The sequence below is a fragment of the Procambarus clarkii genome, chromosome 87 (assembly GCF_040958095.1).
Source record: "Procambarus clarkii isolate CNS0578487 chromosome 87, FALCON_Pclarkii_2.0, whole genome shotgun sequence".
Taxonomy (NCBI): Eukaryota; Metazoa; Arthropoda; class Malacostraca; order Decapoda; family Cambaridae; genus Procambarus; species Procambarus clarkii.
In genome coordinates, this window is record NC_091236.1 from 7498421 (window position 1) to 7517977 (window position 19557).

General features: G+C 42.1%; 1 protein-coding gene across 1 annotated transcript in view; it reads right to left on the reverse strand.

Moving 5' to 3' along the window:
- LOC123746960 (peripheral plasma membrane protein CASK) overlaps positions 1 to 19557 on the reverse strand; it is a 552989-nt gene that overhangs the window by 267531 nt on the left and 265901 nt on the right. The window contains exons 3-4 of the mRNA XM_069317229.1: positions 9167 to 9272; positions 2865 to 2942 (exon numbers count right to left, since the gene is read on the reverse strand). Of these exons, the coding sequence (XP_069173330.1) occupies positions 2865 to 2942; positions 9167 to 9272 (184 nt within the window). The remainder of the gene's footprint in view (positions 1 to 2864; positions 2943 to 9166; positions 9273 to 19557) is intronic.

Here is a 19557-nt window from a genome sequence, read left to right on the forward strand (position 1 = left end):
CACCTGGGTCAGTGTCCCTGTGGGCTGTCCTTCCACCTGGGTTAGTGTCCCCGTGGGCTGTCCTTCCACCTGGGTTAGTGTCCTCGTGGGCTGTCCTTCCACCTGGGTTAGTGTCCCCATGGGCTGTCCTTCCACCTGGGTCAGTGTCCCCATGGGCTGTCCTTCCACCTGGGTTAGTGTCCCCATGGGCTGTCCTTCCACCTGGGTTAGTGTCCCCATGGGCTGTCCTTCCACCTGGGTTAGTGTCCCCATGGGCTGTCCTTCCACCTGGGTTAGTGTCCCCATGGGCTGTCCTTCCACCTGGGTTAGTGTCCCCATGGGCTTTAACATAGATAACAAAGCAGCCAGTGGTCACATGTGGCGTTTGCGATGGGCGAGTCCAATTGACGTATAATATGCACCAGCTGAACTTACAATCCCTCCTCTACAACCACGAAGATCATTTTTTAACTATCGTACTACTTATTGCTATCGAAAGATATTATTAGTTTTAGTTACTAATTAGATGGAAAGCAGGCTAATACAGCAGCCGTGAATGATAACACCAACCAATGTATAATAAGTAGCCTGATGCCAACCATGGATAGTAAGTTGCCTGATGCCAACCATGGATAGTAAGTAGCCTGATGCCAACCATGGATAGAAAGTTGCCTGATGCCAACCATGGATAGTAAGTAGCCTGATGCCAACCAATGTATAATAAGTAGCCTGATGCCAACCATGGATAGTAAGTAGCCTGATGCCAACCATGGATAGTAAGTTGCCTGATGCCAACCATGGATAGTAAGCATCATGACGCCAACCATGGATAGTAAACATCATGACGCCAACCATGGATAGTAAACATCATGACGCCAACCATGGATAGTAAGCATCATGACGCCAACCATGGATAGTAAACATCATGACGCCAACCATGGATAGTAAACATCATGATGCCAACCATGGATAGTAAACATCATGACGCCAACCATGCACTGTAAACAGCTTGACACTAACCAAGGATGCTTATAAGGTCTAACAAATGATATCTAAATATATTATACTGCCTTGGTGTGGACCATGAATTAGCTTCTTATATGTTCTTTGGATAGTGGCTCTTACATGTTCTTTAAACAAGAACCCCCACTTCTTAGGGTGTGTTCCCGGCAAGGCATATTGCTGGCCGGGTATCCGGTTAACATGGAGAACAAAAACCCTCTTTACCAATATTCCCGTAAGGCTTCTATATCGGCGGTGTTTTCTCGTGCCTGGTGGATACCTGGTGGATACCTGGTGGATACCTGGCTGCAGTTTTCAATCATCTGATGAGCGCATCTCTCCGGACTTTAAAATATATCATTTGAATGTTTTATTGTACTTATTTTCGACCCTTCTGATAGCGAGAACTTTCTGGGATTTTGTGTTCTCTATATGACTTTATCTCATTTATATTCAATCATATTATAAAACTTGAGATTACTAGTATATTATTTCACTGAACAATTTACACTAGTTTCCAATTGTCATCGAACATAAACACTGAAATTGGACTAATATTTGAGACCTCGGTCCAGAATGACAGTTGTCATATCATGTATGTTATAACTGGGTTTAACGTGTAACAATTCTCAATATAATCATTAGAGATGAACAAGGAAAATTTTAACTTGTGAAGTAGAAATCTGAAGACCTTGAGAAAGTGAAGAGATACTTTGAAAATGAGAAGGATGAAAGTAACGATAAAATTATGATGAATTTTAATAGTTTGAGAAGAGAGTGAGAATTGCAGTTACTCAAATTTATTTCCATAGTAAATAAAAGTACACCAAAAGATGAAATATAGGAAAGCTGCATGTATTGCTGAGGTATATTTATAAATTATTAAATACAGCAGAAAATTTTATGCAGTAGGTGTGTCATATATGCCTAAATCATGTGAAAGTGGTACTAAGTCAGATAGTGGCAGATAATTAATAAAAAAAGGAGCTAAAATCTGGCTTTTACATCAAGACAGCCTACTAGATGTAGTGACCATTATGTACGTAACAAAAAAGATCTTAAAATTTAACTGACACCCATTTTCTTTTGCATCGCAAAGCAGATCTTTTTCAATAGTCGGTAGTCTTTAAGCAAACTAAACATTGCTCCTCGTCAATATTCACAATATTTGAACAAAAACTGCACACAAAAGAGTATTTTTGATGCCGGTGAATCGTAAAATTCTCACGAATTTCATCTCTGAGAAACAGATGTTTAACATGGGGTAGGAACACAAGGCCTGAATCAATGCTGGATTATACACCCCGGCTGACAGACACCCAAGCGTCCCTCCCAACACTGCCTCCACCCATGCCAACCTCACCCGTCACGAACACACGCATCTTCCAACCTTTATGGCGGCAGGATATCGATGGATCATCACACGTTACTGTTCTTGCGAAGGTATTAGCGCATGTTTGCTTTTATTCACAAGTTTTTTATAGTGAGAGCAAGGAAAGTTCTCAGGTCACAAGTGAGAGAAAACAATATATAAGAGAGAGAATTTGTCTGACAGTCTTCTCTGCCACGGTTGGAGGCCAGGCACTTCGGGCTGGCCTCACCAAACACATGAAGCATGTGGGGTAGCGAAGTGTCACAGGCCAGTTGAGGTCGGCCCAAGTGAATTGCTTCAAGAAATATTGGCATTCAGAGCCCCCCCCCCCCCATGTTATTTTCAAGGGGTCAAGTCTGAAATATTGCTTCTTTCCTAAGAGCTGTTTCAGTGTCATAATAATAATTTTTCGGAAATTGGGAGGCAGATGGGGAAGGGGGGGGGGGGGAATATGGAGACGGGAGAGAGGGAAGGGAGGCCCAGCAAACAGCTGTGATCCTGGGTAACTTACCTGGCCACCGCTTCGCTGTAGACGAAGCCAGACATCGCCCGCTTCACAATCTCGAAGCACAGGTCGGCTCCATCCATGCTGCGGGGGGAGAGTAGCATTATCACCTGGAACAATCTTACTGAAGCATGTGGGTTCATATGAAGAAAGATGATGGGTAGGTACATGAGGTAGATGGCAGAAATGACTGACTATTAAAATGTCACGTAAGAGAGAGAAGATAAAGACAAAGAGTAAGTGTTTGAAAAGGTTAGATACAAAGGAAATATAAATTATAAAAGAGAAAATGAGGAAATGGAAGACTCGAAGGCAAATGCGGTGGGAAAAAATGAGAATGTAAAAATAAGGGAAGAAAAATTGAGGGCCGAGGGAGGGAGGGATGTAGGGTGGAAGGAGGGGAGGAAACGAAAAACTTGACGCCAACAATCAATAACTGAGATTTATGGCAGTGGAGAGAGACCACTGCTGAGTTTTCTGTTCCGGAAGGTAAGAGACTTGCGAGGTGGAGAGGAGATATATGAGACACGGAAAGAGCCTGACAAAATGAAGAGAGAGAGAGAGAGAGAGAGAGAGAGAGAGAGAGAGAGAGAGAGAGAGAGAGAGAGAGAGAGAGAGAGAGAGAGAGAGAGAGAGAGAGAGAGAGAGAGAGAGAGAGAGAGAGAGAGAGAGAGAGAGAGAGAGGGAGAGAGAGAGAGCATGCAGACGTAATCTCCACAAACACATTCCACTAAGACCCAGACTTTCAAAATGGTTTTAAACATGAGAGGTCCACTGTAATCCTGCAAATGTACAATAAAAGGAATACGAGATAAGACACCATGCATTAAAACAAATCTAAATCTGTGCGTTAGATATATCTAGTAGCCATGATTGGCAGGAATCAAGAAAGAATCCATACGGCATAATTCTTGTAGTAGTAGTAGTTGCATCCACTGTATAATTACCCCCAATGGAAATACTGTTACCTAATTTAATTCAAAATAACACTAAGTCGCCAAAACGCTTTACAAATGACAAATATGTGATATCAGACAATCCAAACTACATTAAGCAAATTACACACGCTACACTGAAGAAGCTGCTACCGTAACGAAGGCTCTGATCCTTGTAAATATACATAGTGGCTTATTCACACATAATGCTTAATTGAAACACGGCGAGTGAATAGCGCAGTCCTGCCACCCAAGAACCCTCTCCTGAGATGCATGCAGAGCGCCCTTCTCTGGCTGAAGGCCCTTAAGGGAATAATTTAAACCTCTAGACTCCATGAAGCTCTGAGAGGCAGCTGGCAACAAGCGGAATTACGTGGGTGCTGGTAGGCGGGAGGGAGGAAGGGGAATGAATGAGAGAGAGAGAGAGAGAGAGAGAGAGAGAGAGAGAGAGAGAGAGAGAGAGAGAGAGAGAGAGAGAGAGAGAGAGAGAGAGAGAGAGAGAGAGAGAGAGAGAGGCGGTTACTAGCAGAAGTTAGATGAAAATGGGGAAAAGGCATCATTAGGGAGGTAAACAATAAAATGCATTTTTTTTAGTTCATTCATTTCCTGAATGAACTTAAAAATATATATTTCTGCACATGTGTTTTTGTGGTACTAGTAAACATCAGAGCATCCTTCATGAGGTAAATAGTGAAGGATTCCGAACACTGGTCGTTTGGTCCTAGAACATGCCGCCCCGGCACGAAGTCTCCTTCCCATAAAACACAAAAGGAAACTTAATACGGTGCATAAATTAGTAACAAGGCTCGTCCCAGAACTTCTTGTAATGTGGCACGAATATATGCTGAAGACGTTGGACATAACTACACCAGAAAAGAGAAGAGAGAGAGAAGATATGATAGACATAAAACATAAGAATGTTTTAGGTTGACAACGATAAAATGTTTTCATGAAATGCCTACAAACGAGAGAGCATGAACGGAAGTTAGACAAAGATAAAACATGAAAATACTTTTTAACGAAAAAATAGGAGAATGGATACGAAGTAGTGAGGTTCAACCATGTACAAAATATTATAGGCGACATGTAGGCAGGGAACAACAGCATTAAGCGGCAGGAAAGGCGAAGTACCAAAAGCTAAAGCTCGATCCTGCAGGAAAAATAGGTGAGTACGCACACAAGGGGTAACTACCTATAAATGTTTGACCTGTACAGAGGGGCAAGAGGCTGGCTGTGAATCAACCGGGCTGTGGTGGATATGTGGGCCTGCGGGCCGCTCCAAGCAACAGCCTGGTGGACCAAACTCTCACAAGTCAAGCCTGGCCTCGGGGCCGGGCTTGGGGAGTAGAAGAACTCCCAGAACCCCATCAACCAGGTATATGTGGGCCTGCGGGCCGCTCCAAGCAACAGGCCTGGTGGACCAAACTCTCACAAGTCAAGCCTGGCCTCGGGGCCGGGCTTGGGGAGTAGAAGAACTCCCAGAACCCCATCAACCAGGTATCAACCAAGGGGATGTTCCAACTTTGAACAACAGTCCATCAAAACAACGGACATAGCGGTCACGGTGGTAACAGCAACTATCAGAGGCAGTTTACACCATTCCACCTGGACTCTGCCATTACCGTAAAGTTCATGAAATTTTACCTGCCATTCAAATGAGGTCTCAACACCAGCCAAGTCTGTTTTTCATACGAAAGAAAATTGACATTTATGAATGATGTTAAATTGATTTGAAATGAAAATGACAAAGAGAAGAAAATGCCTGGCAGTAATGTCACCCAGTCTACCCATCCTCCTAAAATGATAGGAGGACCTGCATGGTCTTTGTACTTAAAGCAACTGAATGGTCCAACGAACAAAAATTCGACTGTTGAAGCTATATGTGCTAAACTAGGCCTAGTTTAGCATATATTTACTTTATTAGGCCTTATATAGCGTATATTAGGCCTATGATTGCTTGGACAAGTTAGGTTATGCTCTATATTTACTCATTTTGCTAAATGTATATATTAAACACCTGGTTATATTAGTATTTCGCTATTTTGGCAGACGCTGTTTTAAAGGTGCAAATGACTGAACGTCTTGAGTCCTTAACACTCCTCACTTTCATTTTACTTCGCTAGTACGCTAAATAATAACAGAGTTGTGGAGGCTGTCATGGCATTCAAAGGAGATTCGAACCAGTGCTGTTCTGAGCTATCACAACAAATCCACATTATTCTATAACCCATATTATAATGAAGGATGCAGATAAACTAATTTCGTGCTATTTCATTACTGATCCCAAAATGAGCAACACCAACGCCACGTGTTGCTACGAGTCGCCACCATTACTTTGCATAACATTGTAATTATGTTGCAAGCTTTGCATGCCTAGGCTATAAGTTATGCATATACTTGTTTCTAATTATCCTATCTAGATGAAACTTTACATGTGCATGTCTTCAAGGTTCCTTGCAATAAGAATATCACATTGCTTGTATAAAGAATATTGGCTAATACTATGAGCTTTAAGTAACTATAAATATGAATTAATATCTCTCCGAGGAAGATCGCTCATAATAATCATAAGAACGCGCAAATTGCAGCATCTTTTCCTAGAGCAGCGTGCAAACGTCAACGTTTGCTTGACACTTGTAGAGTCCTCCGCACGACAACTTCTGCTTCTAGCAAGCACAGCATATTAGACACATACTAATAATTAATGGAGGATGGAAACGACGGAAGGGCAAGGAGGGAGGGATGGCAAGGACGAAATGATATGAGGGAGGGACGCAATTTCAGGAAAGAATGTACGGAAGGGAAAGGGACAGGAGGCCAGGAGGTTAGTGACCGTAAAGTCAATGGTAATCATTTATTATCAACGCAGTGTTGGCAGTGTTATGGAGGTTATTGACGCTCAAAGATGGAACAGAGAGGACCTGGAAGTAATTGTAATATAAAAGAGTCAAGCCAATATGGCTGTACATCACTGCCTGCCGCAGAATACTGCATTGTTTATTTATACTATATTATATGGTCTACTGGATTGTTTATACTATAATATGCGGCCTAGTGGATAGTTTATACTATAGAATGCGGTATACTGAAATGTATATATTTTAGTATGCAGGCTACAGGAATGTATATACTTTATTGTGGTCAACTGGAATGTTCATACTATAGTATACGGGAATGTTCATACTTAGTATCCTAAGGTTCCGGGTTCGATCCCCGGTGGAGACGGAAACAAATAGGACAGAATTTCTTTCACCCTGATGCCCCTGTTCAGTTAACAATAAACAGATACCTGGGAGTTAGGCAGCTGCTACGGGCTGCTTCCTGGAGATATGTAACAAAAAAGAGACCTGGTCGAGGACCGGGCAGCGGGGACGCTAATCCGAGAAATCATCTCAAGATAACCTCAAGATTACCTCACTACTAACAAATTTTAAGATTAATTCCAATCTTGGAAAGAATATAGGAATTTGTTCATAATTAGGCGAAGTAATTATCCAGCTCAGGTTGGGAGATACTTGGTTGATACCTGGTTGACGGGGTTCTGGGAGTTCTTCTACTCCCCAAGCCCGGCCCGAGGCCAGGCTGGACTTGTGAGAGTTTGGTCCACCAGGCTGTTGCTTGGAGCGGCCCGCAGGCCCACGTACCCACCACAGCCCGGCTGATCCGGAACTTCTCTTAGAAAACCGTCCAGTTTTCTCTTGAAGATGTCCACGGTTGTTCCGGGAGCTCATCACGTGGCAAATAAACTATGAAAATAAGACAATGGGGAGTCCAAATAAACTATGAAAATAAGACAATGGGGAGTCCAAATAAACTATGAAAATAAGACAATGGGGAGTCCAAATAAACTATGAAAATAAGACAATGGGGAGTCCAAATACACGAAGCCCCGCTGATTAGGAAGCCAAGATTTAGCAGGTGAGGAACATGACTCATTTATTTCTTCTCAGTTGGTGGGTGTTAATACCTTCACGCATTTAATAGTATGTCTGTAAATTCTTTTCAAAATGTTGGACTTGACTAGTGTTGAGGATCAGATTCTTTTTAACAATTTGGAGCACATTAACAACAAGGAGTTAATATTACTTAAACTCATGTGTTAGATATTGTGCAAGGAAGCTAACGAAGTTGCTTTACTAACCTTAGCCTATAAAAAGAGGTAAATAACCACAAAGTGGTTATATAAATATAATAAGTGGATCTTGGCAGCACACCTCTCTTGAACTGACACGCTAATTTTACGCCATACAATGATAATTTCTCTGGGCGTGAATTAACACACATAATTTATTCTCCCAAATTTATGTTATGTTAATAACAAACGTACATGTAAGAACCTTTGTATATATAAATAAATATAAATAAATGAATAACGTTTTTAGACGCAAGTTAACTAAGCAAAAATCATAATAATATTATAATTCATTTGATATTTTCCTTTACGTTTGAAGTCGTTATTATTCGTCTAGACTTACTGCCATTTCAGTTAATACCATCAGGATGGTAATATAATTTGTTACCACATATCCGTTCGCTCCCCAAATATGCTAAATAATATTAAACTAGCTGAAAAATATATATTTTAAGTTATAAATGTTCTCCTGACTCATGAGACATTAATATTTCACAACAAAATACCCAGTTTTGTGAGCCTTTGCGTAGGTTTAATTATCCCAACTGACCTCATGAACTATGTTAATGGTAGTATTTACAGAGTTTACATCTCTAGAGTAGTAACAGCGACAGTATAGTGTCAACGCTAGTGTAGATTGGTTGCAATAACCAAACAACGTCACTACTACTCAATACAAACACAAGTTAGATAACCGTTACAAGAGCTTTCACAAACCACCCACAACAGGCAACATATCATGCTACAAACATCAGGCAACATAACACACCACCCACAACAGGCAACATAAAGCACCACCCACAAACAGGAAGCTTAAGACACCACGCACAACATACAAAATAAAACACTATCCACAACTGGCAACATAAGGCATCACCCACAACAGGCAACATAAGACATCACCCACAACAGGCAACATAAGACATCACCCACAACAGGCAACATAAGACATCACCCACAACAGGCAACATAAGACATCACCCACAACAGGCAACACAAGACATCACCCACAACAGGCAACATAAGACATCACCCACAACAGGCAACATAAGACATCACCCACAACAGGCAACATAAGACATCACCCACAACAGGCAACATAACATGCCACCATCAACAGGCATAAAAAAGTCACCTCCCACATAAGGTATCACAACCAACCTCCCACAACAGGAATCGGCACATGTCACCTCCACAAAAGGAAGCCCCCAGTCACTACAATTAAAAAGAGAGATACTCACTACTCGAAGACCATGTAGAGCATGCCCTCAGAGGAGTACGTCTCCAGCAGCTCGACAATGTGTTCGTGTTTCAACATGTGGCAGATGGTAGCCTCACGCTTCAGATCTGGAAAAAAATAAAAGAAAATAAGACAAAGTGAACAAATTTAAACTTTAAAATATCACTGTCAGTGTTACAGAATATTCAGGAATTCCTAGATATCATCGAGGATCGTAATTCAAGAGCAGAATGGTATAAGAGTAATGTCAAAATATATGAGATTCGCTGAAGATTTTATCGAGGAAGATATGATTCAATGAAAGCTTGCAGACGCAACTGGTTAAGGCCATGGGTGCGAAATGTTCCAGCAACACATATAGCCACAAGAAATGCGCCCAAAATTTCAAGAATAAAAGAATATAAAGATCTCAAAAAAAACCATAAATGACTACAAACAACGATTCATAACATACATATATTAAAACACATTCACACGTTAGTGGGAACATGCATATACTCATAAAATATTGTTCAAATACTAAATAATATTATAACAATTGAATTTTTTTCCTTGCAACGTTCTCGGGTTTTGCAAAATGGTCAGTTGAGAAGTGGCATTAAATTTCCTTCCAATGTGATCATGACAGCCAAACGTTATTTCTACACAGAACTGCAATTATTCTGACGGCAGCTAACATATGTTAACTGCAGAATTTGTATGCATAAAGATCTGAGAGAACCAGCTGCACACGCAAGTTCTAAGAGAACCAACTGAATACAGGTCTCAGAACCAACTGAATGCGGAAGGTCTCAGAACCAACTGAACGCGAAAGGGCCCAGAACCAACTAAATACAGAAGTCTCAGAACCAACTGAACGCGAAAGGGCTCAGAACCAACTGAATACAGAAGGTCTCAGAACCAACTGAATACAGAAGGTCTCAGAACCAGCTGAATACAGAAGGTCTCAGAACCAACTGAATACAGTAGGTCTCAGAACCAACTGAACGCGAAAGGGCTCAGAACCAACTGAATACAGAAGGTCTCAGAACCAGCTGAATTCAGAAGGTCTCAGAACCAGCTGAACGCGAAAGGGCTCAGAACCAGCTGAATACAGAAGGTCTCAGAACCAACTGAATACAGTAGGTCTCAGAACCAACTGAACGCGAAAGGGCTCAGAACCAACTGAATACAGAAGGTCTCAGAACCAGCTGAATTCAGAAGGTCTCAGAACCAGCTGAATACAGAAGGTCTCAGAATCAGCTGAATACAGAAGGTCTCAGAACCAGCTGAATACAGAAGGTCTCAGAACCAACTGAATACAGAAGATCTCAGAACCAACTGAATACAGAAGGTCTCAGAACCAACTGAATACAGAAGGTCTCAGAACCAGCTGAATACAGAAGGTCTCAGAACCAGCTGAATACAGAAGGTCTCAGAACTAACTGAATACAGAAGGTCTCAGAACCAACTGAATACAGAAGGTCTCAGAATCAGCTGAATACAGAAGGTCTCAGAACCAGCTGAATACAGAAGGTCTCAGAACTAACTGAATACAGAAGGTCTCAGAATCAGCTGAATACAGAAGGTCTCAGAATCAGCTGAATACAGAAGGTCTCAGAATCAGCTGAATACAGAAGGTCTCAGAACCAGCTGAATACAGAAGGTCTCAGAAGCAGCTGAATACAGAAGGTCTCAGAACCAACTGAATACAGAAGGTCTCAGAACCAGCTGAATACAGAAGGTCTCAGAACCAGCTGAATACAGAAGGTCTCAGAACCAACTGAATACAGAAGGTCTCAGAACCAACTGAATACAGAAGGTCTCAGAACCAACTGAATACAGAACGTCTCAGAACCAGCTGAATACAGAAGGTCTCAGAACCAGCTGAATACAGAAGGTCTCAGAACCAACTGAATACAGAAGGTCTCAGAATCAGCTGAATACAGAAGGTCTCAGAACCAGCTGAATACAGAAGGTCTCAGAACCAGCTGAATACAGAAGGTCTCAGAACCAGCTGAATACAGAAGGTCTCAGAACCAACTGAATACAGAAGGTCTCAGAACCAGCTGAATACAGAAGGTCTCAGAACCAACTGAATACAGAAGGTCTCAGAACCAGCTGAATACAGAAGGTCTCAGAACCAGCTGAATACAGAAGGTCTCAGAACCAGCTGAATACAGAAGGTCTCAGAACCAGCTGAATACAGAAGGTCTCAGAACCAGCTGAATACAGAAGGTCTCAGAACCAACTGAACGTGGAAGGTCTCAGAAAATCTGATGCAGGTGGAAAATTTAGTTGGGAATTTTATAATTTTATAGCCAGCAATTTATTACAATCTTTAGTAAAGCCATGAAGTTTACTGTGTTTCCTGTAGCTGGGAAGTTTACTTTGTTTCCTGTAGCTGGGAAGTTTACTTTGCTTCCTGTAGCTGGGAAGTTTACTTTGTTTCCTGTAGCTGGGAAGTTTACTTTGTTTCCTGTAGCTGGGAAGTTTACTTTGTTTCCTGTAGCTGGGAAGTTTACTTTGTTTCCTGTAGCTGGGAAGTTTACTTTGCTTCCTGTAGCTGGGAAGTTTACTTTGTTTCCTGTAGCTGGGAAGTTTACTTTGTTTCCTGTAGCTGGGAAGTTTACTTTGTTTCCTGTAGCTGGGAAGTTTACTTTGTTTCCTGTAGCTGGGAAGTTTACTGTGTTTCCTGTAGCTGGGAAGTTTACTGTTTCCTGTAGCTGACAAGTTTACTGTGTTTCCTGTAGCTGGAAAGTTTACATTGTTTCCTGCAGCTGACAAGTTTACAGTGTTTCCTGCAGCTGACAAGTTTACTGTGTTTCCTGTAGCTGACAAGTTTACAGTGTTTCCTGTAGCTGACAAGTTTACTGTGTTTCCTGTAGCTGACAAGTTTACAGTGTTTCCTGTAGCTGACAAGTTTACAGTGTTTCCTGTAGCTGACAAGTTTACAGTGTTTCCTGTAGCTGACAAGTTTACAGTGTTTCCTGTAGCTGACAAGTTTACAGTGTTTCCTGTAGCTGACAAGTTTACAGTGTTTCCTGCAGCTGACAAGTTTACAGTGTTTCCTGTAGCTGGGAAGTTCACGACACACTACCAATAAACAAACAAAAGCGATACACTTGAAACAGTCAAGGAAATACACTCTGGATACTCTCATGTCATCAAATAACTAAAAATTCTTTTCAAACCTCCGGTGCAATCCAATACGCTTGCCTTTCTAAAGAATCAACTTCAATACTTTCTTTTTTGATGAAATGCTTGAAATATCGACGAGGACGACTATGAGGAGTCTCTTGTTCAGACTCCTCAATAACCAAAGACAATCTTGAAATATAAACAGAGCTTCAATCGTGTCTCAAATCATCCTCTCTATTTATTGCTTCTTCCTTCTTCTTTTGAGTTTCGTTACTGCTCCCTCTCTTGACCGTCAATCCTCTCTTCCTCTCTAGTGTTTCCATCCTGTCTCCCTCCCTAGTGTTTCCATCCTGTCTCCCTCACTAGTGTTTCCATCCTGTCTCCCTCTCTAGTGTTTCCATCCTGTCTCCCTCTCTAGTGTTTCCATCCTGTCACCCTCCCTAGTGTTTCCATCCTGTCTCCCTCACTAGTGTTTCCATCCTGTCTTCCTCACTAGTGTTTCCATCCTGTCTCCCTCACTAGTGTTTCCATCCTGTCTTCCTCTCTAGTGTTTCCATCCTGTCTCCCTCACTAGTGTTTCCATCCTGTCTCCCTCTCTAGTGTTTCCATCCTGTCTCCCTCACTAGTGTTTCCATCCTGTCTCCCTCACCAGTGTTTCCATCCTGTCTCCCTCACTTGTGTTTCCATCATGTCTCCCTCACTAGTGTTTCCATCCTGTCACCCTCACTAGTGTTTCCATCCTGTCTCCCTCTCTAGTGTTTCTATCCTCTCTCCCTCTCTATTTAGCAGAATTATTTGTAAACTATTCAGATGAAAGTGCGGCGGCTGGCTGTCATTACTCACCATCCAACTGTTCACAAACACACAACAAGGATATGTCAAGCCCGTTTGGTTTATTTCTCTGCTGATACCAGTGAATATTCCAAGTGGATAACTTTGTTTGACTACTGGTTTGAGGCCATTACAATTTCTACTACATCGCGACAAATATGTGTCAGTAACAGAGAATTGTAAATAGAATTTCCAAGCTAAGTACAGCAACAATAATGCTTTAATATATATATATATATATATATATATATATATATATATATATATATATATATATATATATATATATATATATATATATACAGCAACATCACAATTCGTAGCATCGGAGTATACTAAGGTACGGCCCTCCCTGACTAGGGTATCCAACACTAAGGTACTGGGTGAACCCCGACTTGTTGGCAAGATAACTCTGTGTGGAGCCATCTATCCCTGGCCCTAGAGTAAGATATCCCCCTGTAAGGCACCGGGTGATACCTGCTTGATAACTGCTTAATGGGGGTTCTTGGAGTTCTTCTACTCCCTAAGCCCCTCCTGAGGCCAGGCTTGACTTGTTAAGAGTTTGGTCCACCAGGCTGTTGCTTGGAGCGGCCCGCAGGACCACATATCCACCGCAGCTCGATTAGTCCGGCACTTCTTGAAGAAAACTATCCAGTTTCCTCTTGAAGATGTCCACGGTTGTTCCGGCAATATTTCTTATGCTCGCTGGGAGGACGTTGAACAACCGCAGACCTCTGATGTTTATACAGTGTTCTCTGATTGTGCCTACGGCACCCCTGCTCTTCATTGGTTCTATTCTACATTTTCTTCCATATCGTTCAATCCAGTACGTTGTTATTTTACTGAGTAGATTTGGGACCTGGCCCTCCAGTATCTTCCACGTACATATTATTTAGTATCTCTCTCGTCCCATGACTCATGGGGTGGCCCATGACTCGTGGTTAAGATAACTCTGTAAAGTGCCAGCTCTCCCTGCCTCATGTTAGGTGCAGGTGAGGCGCTTTTGGTGAAACTTGTCTCAAGTCAGCCGTAAGCCTGGCACTAACAGCACGTAAAAGGTGAGTTATAACCCGGACGTGGTGTGGGCCAACTTGAAGGGCCAAGAGGGTCGGGCCCCTAGTCCAGGTGAGACGAGGATGTGTGAAATGTACCGAGTGGAGACACTTTATGATGGAATAATAGATGAAATGTACATTGCATGGGGTGAATACCGTAAGGTTATATGATAAATATAATGTATTTGGAGAACAACATAGCGTGTGTAGCGTGTAGGGCTTAAAGTATGACTTGTAGTATACGAGGTGTATGTGATTTATTGGTAAATAATCTATCTTGCGCCTTACAAAGAGCATTGGAGACGAATATACAAACATCCATTTAGCATCTTGGTTAAACTGTTTCTTCCTACCCTTCCACAGTCTGCTATAGTTCCTCCCTACCCTTCCACAGCCTGCTATAGTTCCTTCCTACCCTACCACAGCCTGCTATAGTTCCTCCCTACCCTACCACAGCCTGCTATAGTTCCTCCCTACCCTTCCACAGCCTGCTATAGTTCCTTCCTACCCTACCACAGCCTGCTATAGTTCCTCCCTACCCTACCACAGCCTGCTATAGTTCCTCCCTACCCTTCCACAGCCTGCTATAGTTCCTCCCTACCCTTCCACAGCCTGCTATAGTTCCTCCCTACCCTTCCACAGCCTGCTATAGTTCCTTCCTACCCTACCACAGCCTGCTATAGTTCCTCCCTACCCTTCCACAGCTTGTTATAGTTCCTCCCTACCCTTCCAGTCTGTTATATTTCCTCCCTACCCTTTCTACCACCTGTTACACAATTCCCTCCTCCCCTCCCACAGTATTTTACACAGTTCCTCCCTGCCCACCCACTTCCACAGTAAGTTCTATTAACATGATTTCATTACAATTTTCACTTTAGCTAGCCTACACGCCTTCAAAAAGAATAAATTATGTTAAGAGGATAACAAACTGTCAACACCTGAGCAGATCCTTATATCAAATAAGGCGATAGTCCCGTCGTCTGTTTCATTACTCCTTTCTCCCTTTGATGTTTACTAATGCCATTCCCCATCGCTTGCCTTCACCCTCCGTTGGCTGGGTTCTCCAGCAGGCGAGAAAACCAGATCAGCATACATTCAGAATCAAGCCTTTGCTGACTCCTTGTAGGAGGCTTTGATGAACCTCTGACAGACACCCTTGGGCGCCTCCTAGTAGGAGGTGGTTCAACCAGACTGTGGAGCCACCAGACTGTGGGGTCACTCACTCCTGGTGAGTGATCCCACCTCAAAACCCCCTCTGGGCAGCTCCTAGGGATGACCCCACCTCAAAACACCCCTGGGCAGCTCCTAGGGATGACCCCACCTCAAAACCCCCCCTGGGCAGCTCCTAGGGATGACCCCACCTCAAAACACCCCTGGGCAGCTCCTAGGGATGACCCCACCTCAAAACCCCCCCTGGGCAGCTCCTAGGGATGACCCCACCTCAAAACCCCCCCTGGGCAGCTCCTAGGGATGACCACACCTCAAAACCCCCCCTAGGCAGCTCCTAGGGATGACCCCACCTCAAAACACCATCCTAGGGGTGGCCCAACCTCACACAACCTTGGTCTGCTGCATATAGGGGTGCCTCCGCCACTCCCAACTCTGGCTTACGTCTTGTGGGAACATGCTACCTCATGATCAACAAATCTTATTCAGGTTTCTTACACAAAGCCCGGTGAATTATGTACCAATAATTCTTTCAAGCAATGTTGACGTTCGGTGCGAAAGCGAAGCACGGTAAACATTTTATATACACAGAAAAAATAGGATATTTATTATTTTATTATACTCTCTTATTATATTTACCGTCTTCGGTACTGCTTCAGTGGTAATTACTGTAATAAATGTAGCCTTAGTAATAATAACACAGGTCAGAGGGCATATAAAACCTATGTTACACTACACATACCTTGCTTATTACTTCTCTTATTTCCCTTATCTACATCTTAAAAGACCTCATGAATCAGCTAATAACCGCTCAATATATCTAATGTGTTCTTTATCAACGTCTTTATATACCTCATGTACCCAGAGGCAACCTCATAATATACCTCATGTACTCTCTATTAATTATTTGATGTACCTCTTGTAGCTTTCACAGTCATATGATCTCCCTTATCAACCCCTTTAAAATACCAGAATCAGTTAATGTGCGCCATTTACCCATTAACATAAAATGCACATACCAAGTTTCTTCCCCCTCTTCTCAGCCTTTGTCTGTTAGCATCTGAGGCCGGTAATCTCCATCTGCATATGTTTAATTTAAATTCCTCTCAGCTGTAAGTTCCCCAGGATAACGTTCCGAATATGCATGACTTGAGATACACTCTAGAAAATATCAATGAGGGTCACGGTAGTACACAGCAAGAAGTAATATGATACACTGCACTTACGCCAATTCGTACTGTGGAAGGGTACAGAGAATACACATGATAACATCTGGCAAAGAGTACCATTAAATGAATACACACACTATTTGATATAGCTTTTCCACATTAGGACATCATTAGAGAGTCTCGCGGTCTGCTCGCTGCTTTCAGAGCACTCACCTAATCTGGGTGTAACACGGTAATGTTAGTTTACACTATATCAGATTCACCGTTGATGGAGTCCCCTCTACGGTGGTGGTTTGTCACAATGTCTGTGACAAACTGCACATACACCTTACAAACACACACACACACAGGCGACACAGTATGTCGTTGTTGTATACAACGATGCCTGTTCTGTTACAGGATATGACGTGACATTTGTTACAAGGGAAATAAGAGAAAAGTTCCTCAGTACTTTTATCTTATTTTCTATTCTCATCTCTACTCCTTCAAGAACAACAGCTCTAAGTTGAATGGTCTGAAATCTAATTCCCGCAGCTCAAAGGCTGTTTAACTATTTATACACTGTTACGAGGTGTTCTAAACGAGTGATAGAACACTTTAAGTATAAGTTGCCTTGACCACACATTCCGATACTTGACAAAACTGACAAATCTACTGACAAAACTCATACAATAGTAGAATTATTAATAATCCATGTTCGTATTAATAATCAACGCATTGCAATAACTTATCACCTTGAACGTTACACCACCCAACAAGTTACGATAGCTTACCACGCAACTCAGAGTCCTCAGTTCAATTGTTTATCAACCAATTTATCTTTTCAGAGTTGGTTGTTAGGGTTGAATAACTTATATTCAAGATTTGAATATTTTAACTTTTGTATAATCTACAATTCATACTAATTTTCTTTAATCATTAAACTTATATTTCAGTAAACGGTTCTTTATTTTTTTAATAGTGATAATACTGATTATATATGACAATATATGCAGAAGCCTTAGCACATTTCCATCGGATATAAATAAACTATAGTGAAACACTGATGTAAACGTTAGAGCGATAGTGGTTACACTTTTTTGTCAATGTGGCCGAATTGCTGGTGAAGTGCTATTGGAACTGTGTACCAAAGTGAGGTGAGCCCCTGGTTGGGAGGGAGAGAGGGGGAGAGAGGGAGAGAGAGAGAGAGAGAGAGAGAGAGAGAGAGAGAGAGAGAGAGAGAGAGAGAGAGAGAGAGAGAGAGAGAGAGAGAGAGAGAGAGAGAGAGTACCAAAGTGAGGTGAGCCCCTGGTTGGGAGGGAGAGAGGGAGAGAGAGAGAGAGAGAGAGAGAGAGAGAGAGAGAGAGAGAGAGAGAGAGAGAGAGAGAGAGAGAGAGAGAGAGAGAGAGAGAGAGAGAGAGAGAGACAGAGAGAGAGAGAGATAACGAGCTCATAAAAGAAGATTTCAGGGAACAATAATGGACACTGAGGCAACAAAGCGCATGCTCGCCAGCAGTAAAATTCCCGGAGAAGAATCAGTAACGTCGAATGGCGTCGTTCGCAGATATGAGACGGAGCCAAGAAACTTGGTAATGCGAGGGAGGCGGTATATGGTTAACAAGTCCACAGTCCTGGGAGTTCCTGCTGCTAAACAGTGCTTCAAAGAAAAAGACAACGCTTATATGAGAAACAAAGCCTCCGTCTCGTGTTCAGGTGAGAAAGAAATGAGGGCTTCCAACAACTATTTCGCTTTACTTGCGTAAAAGACGGTGAAGGATGTAACAATTTGGCTGATAAAAATTATTTTATACGCTTCCTCTGCACACATGGATAAACATTACCATGAATTAGATGTGGTGCGTGTGTAATATTACGTGTGTGTGTGTGTGTGCATGTAATATTATGTGTGTATATAATATTATGTGTATATTTGTGCGTGTGTGTACTCACCTATTTGTGCTTTAAAGATCGAGCAATGACTCTTGAATCCCGCCTTTCCAGCCATCGGTTGTTTACAGCAATGACTCCTGTCCCATTTCCCTATCATACCTAATTTTAAAAGTATGAATAGAGTTTGCTTCCACAATCTGTTCCCCAAGTGCATTCCATTTTTCCACTACTCTCACGCTAAAAGAAAACTTCCTAACATCTCTGTGACTCATCTGAGTTTCCAGCTTCCACCCATGTCCCCTCGTTCTGTTATTATTTCGTGGGAATATTTCATCTATTTCCACTTTGTCAATTCCCCTGAGTATTTTATATGTCCCTATCATATCTCCTCTCTCCCTTCTTTTCTCTAGTGTCGTAAAGTTTAGTTCCTTGAGACGTTCCTCATATCCCATTCCTCGTAATTCTGGGACAAGCCTCGTCGCAAACCTCTGAACCTTCTCCAGTTTCCTTATGTGTTTCTTCAGGTGGGGACTCGATGATGGCGCGGCATACTCTAAGACTGTGTGTGTGTGTGTGTGTGTGTGTGTGTGTGTGTGTGTGTGTGTAATATGAGTGTGGGTGCACGAGTGTATGAGTATGTTATGTGTGCATATTTGAGAAAATATGTGTGTGTGTACATATGTGAATACATATGAGTAAATAGGCATATGTGATTATGTGTGCGCGTTACCGTGAATGTGTGAGTAAGTGTAAACATTTATATATGGACGTATGAATTCAAGTATATTTGTATAAATGCATACGTATGCATGTCCGGTATTTGCAACAACTCCTGCAGGGCATGAGCTGGCTGCAATATTAAAGTCTTCATCAGAGTGACCAGGAATAGATACGGAGCAGTAAACTAATACAAAATGCAATCAGTCTTGTAAACGAACATCGTCATGGGGTGAAGAACACGAGTATAATTTTTCATCGCTGCTAATTGGTGTCGGTACTTTAACTGACCTCCCTGAAACACTGCAAACCAGGGACAAATTATTAACCCCACGTAAAGGGCTGTTTGCTGAACCTCCATAATTACCACAATTGAGGAGCATTGTGGTAATTTCTCAGCATCAGCCACATAAATAAGAGTTATATTTAAGTGTGGACAGGACATCATGTCATTATCTGTACTA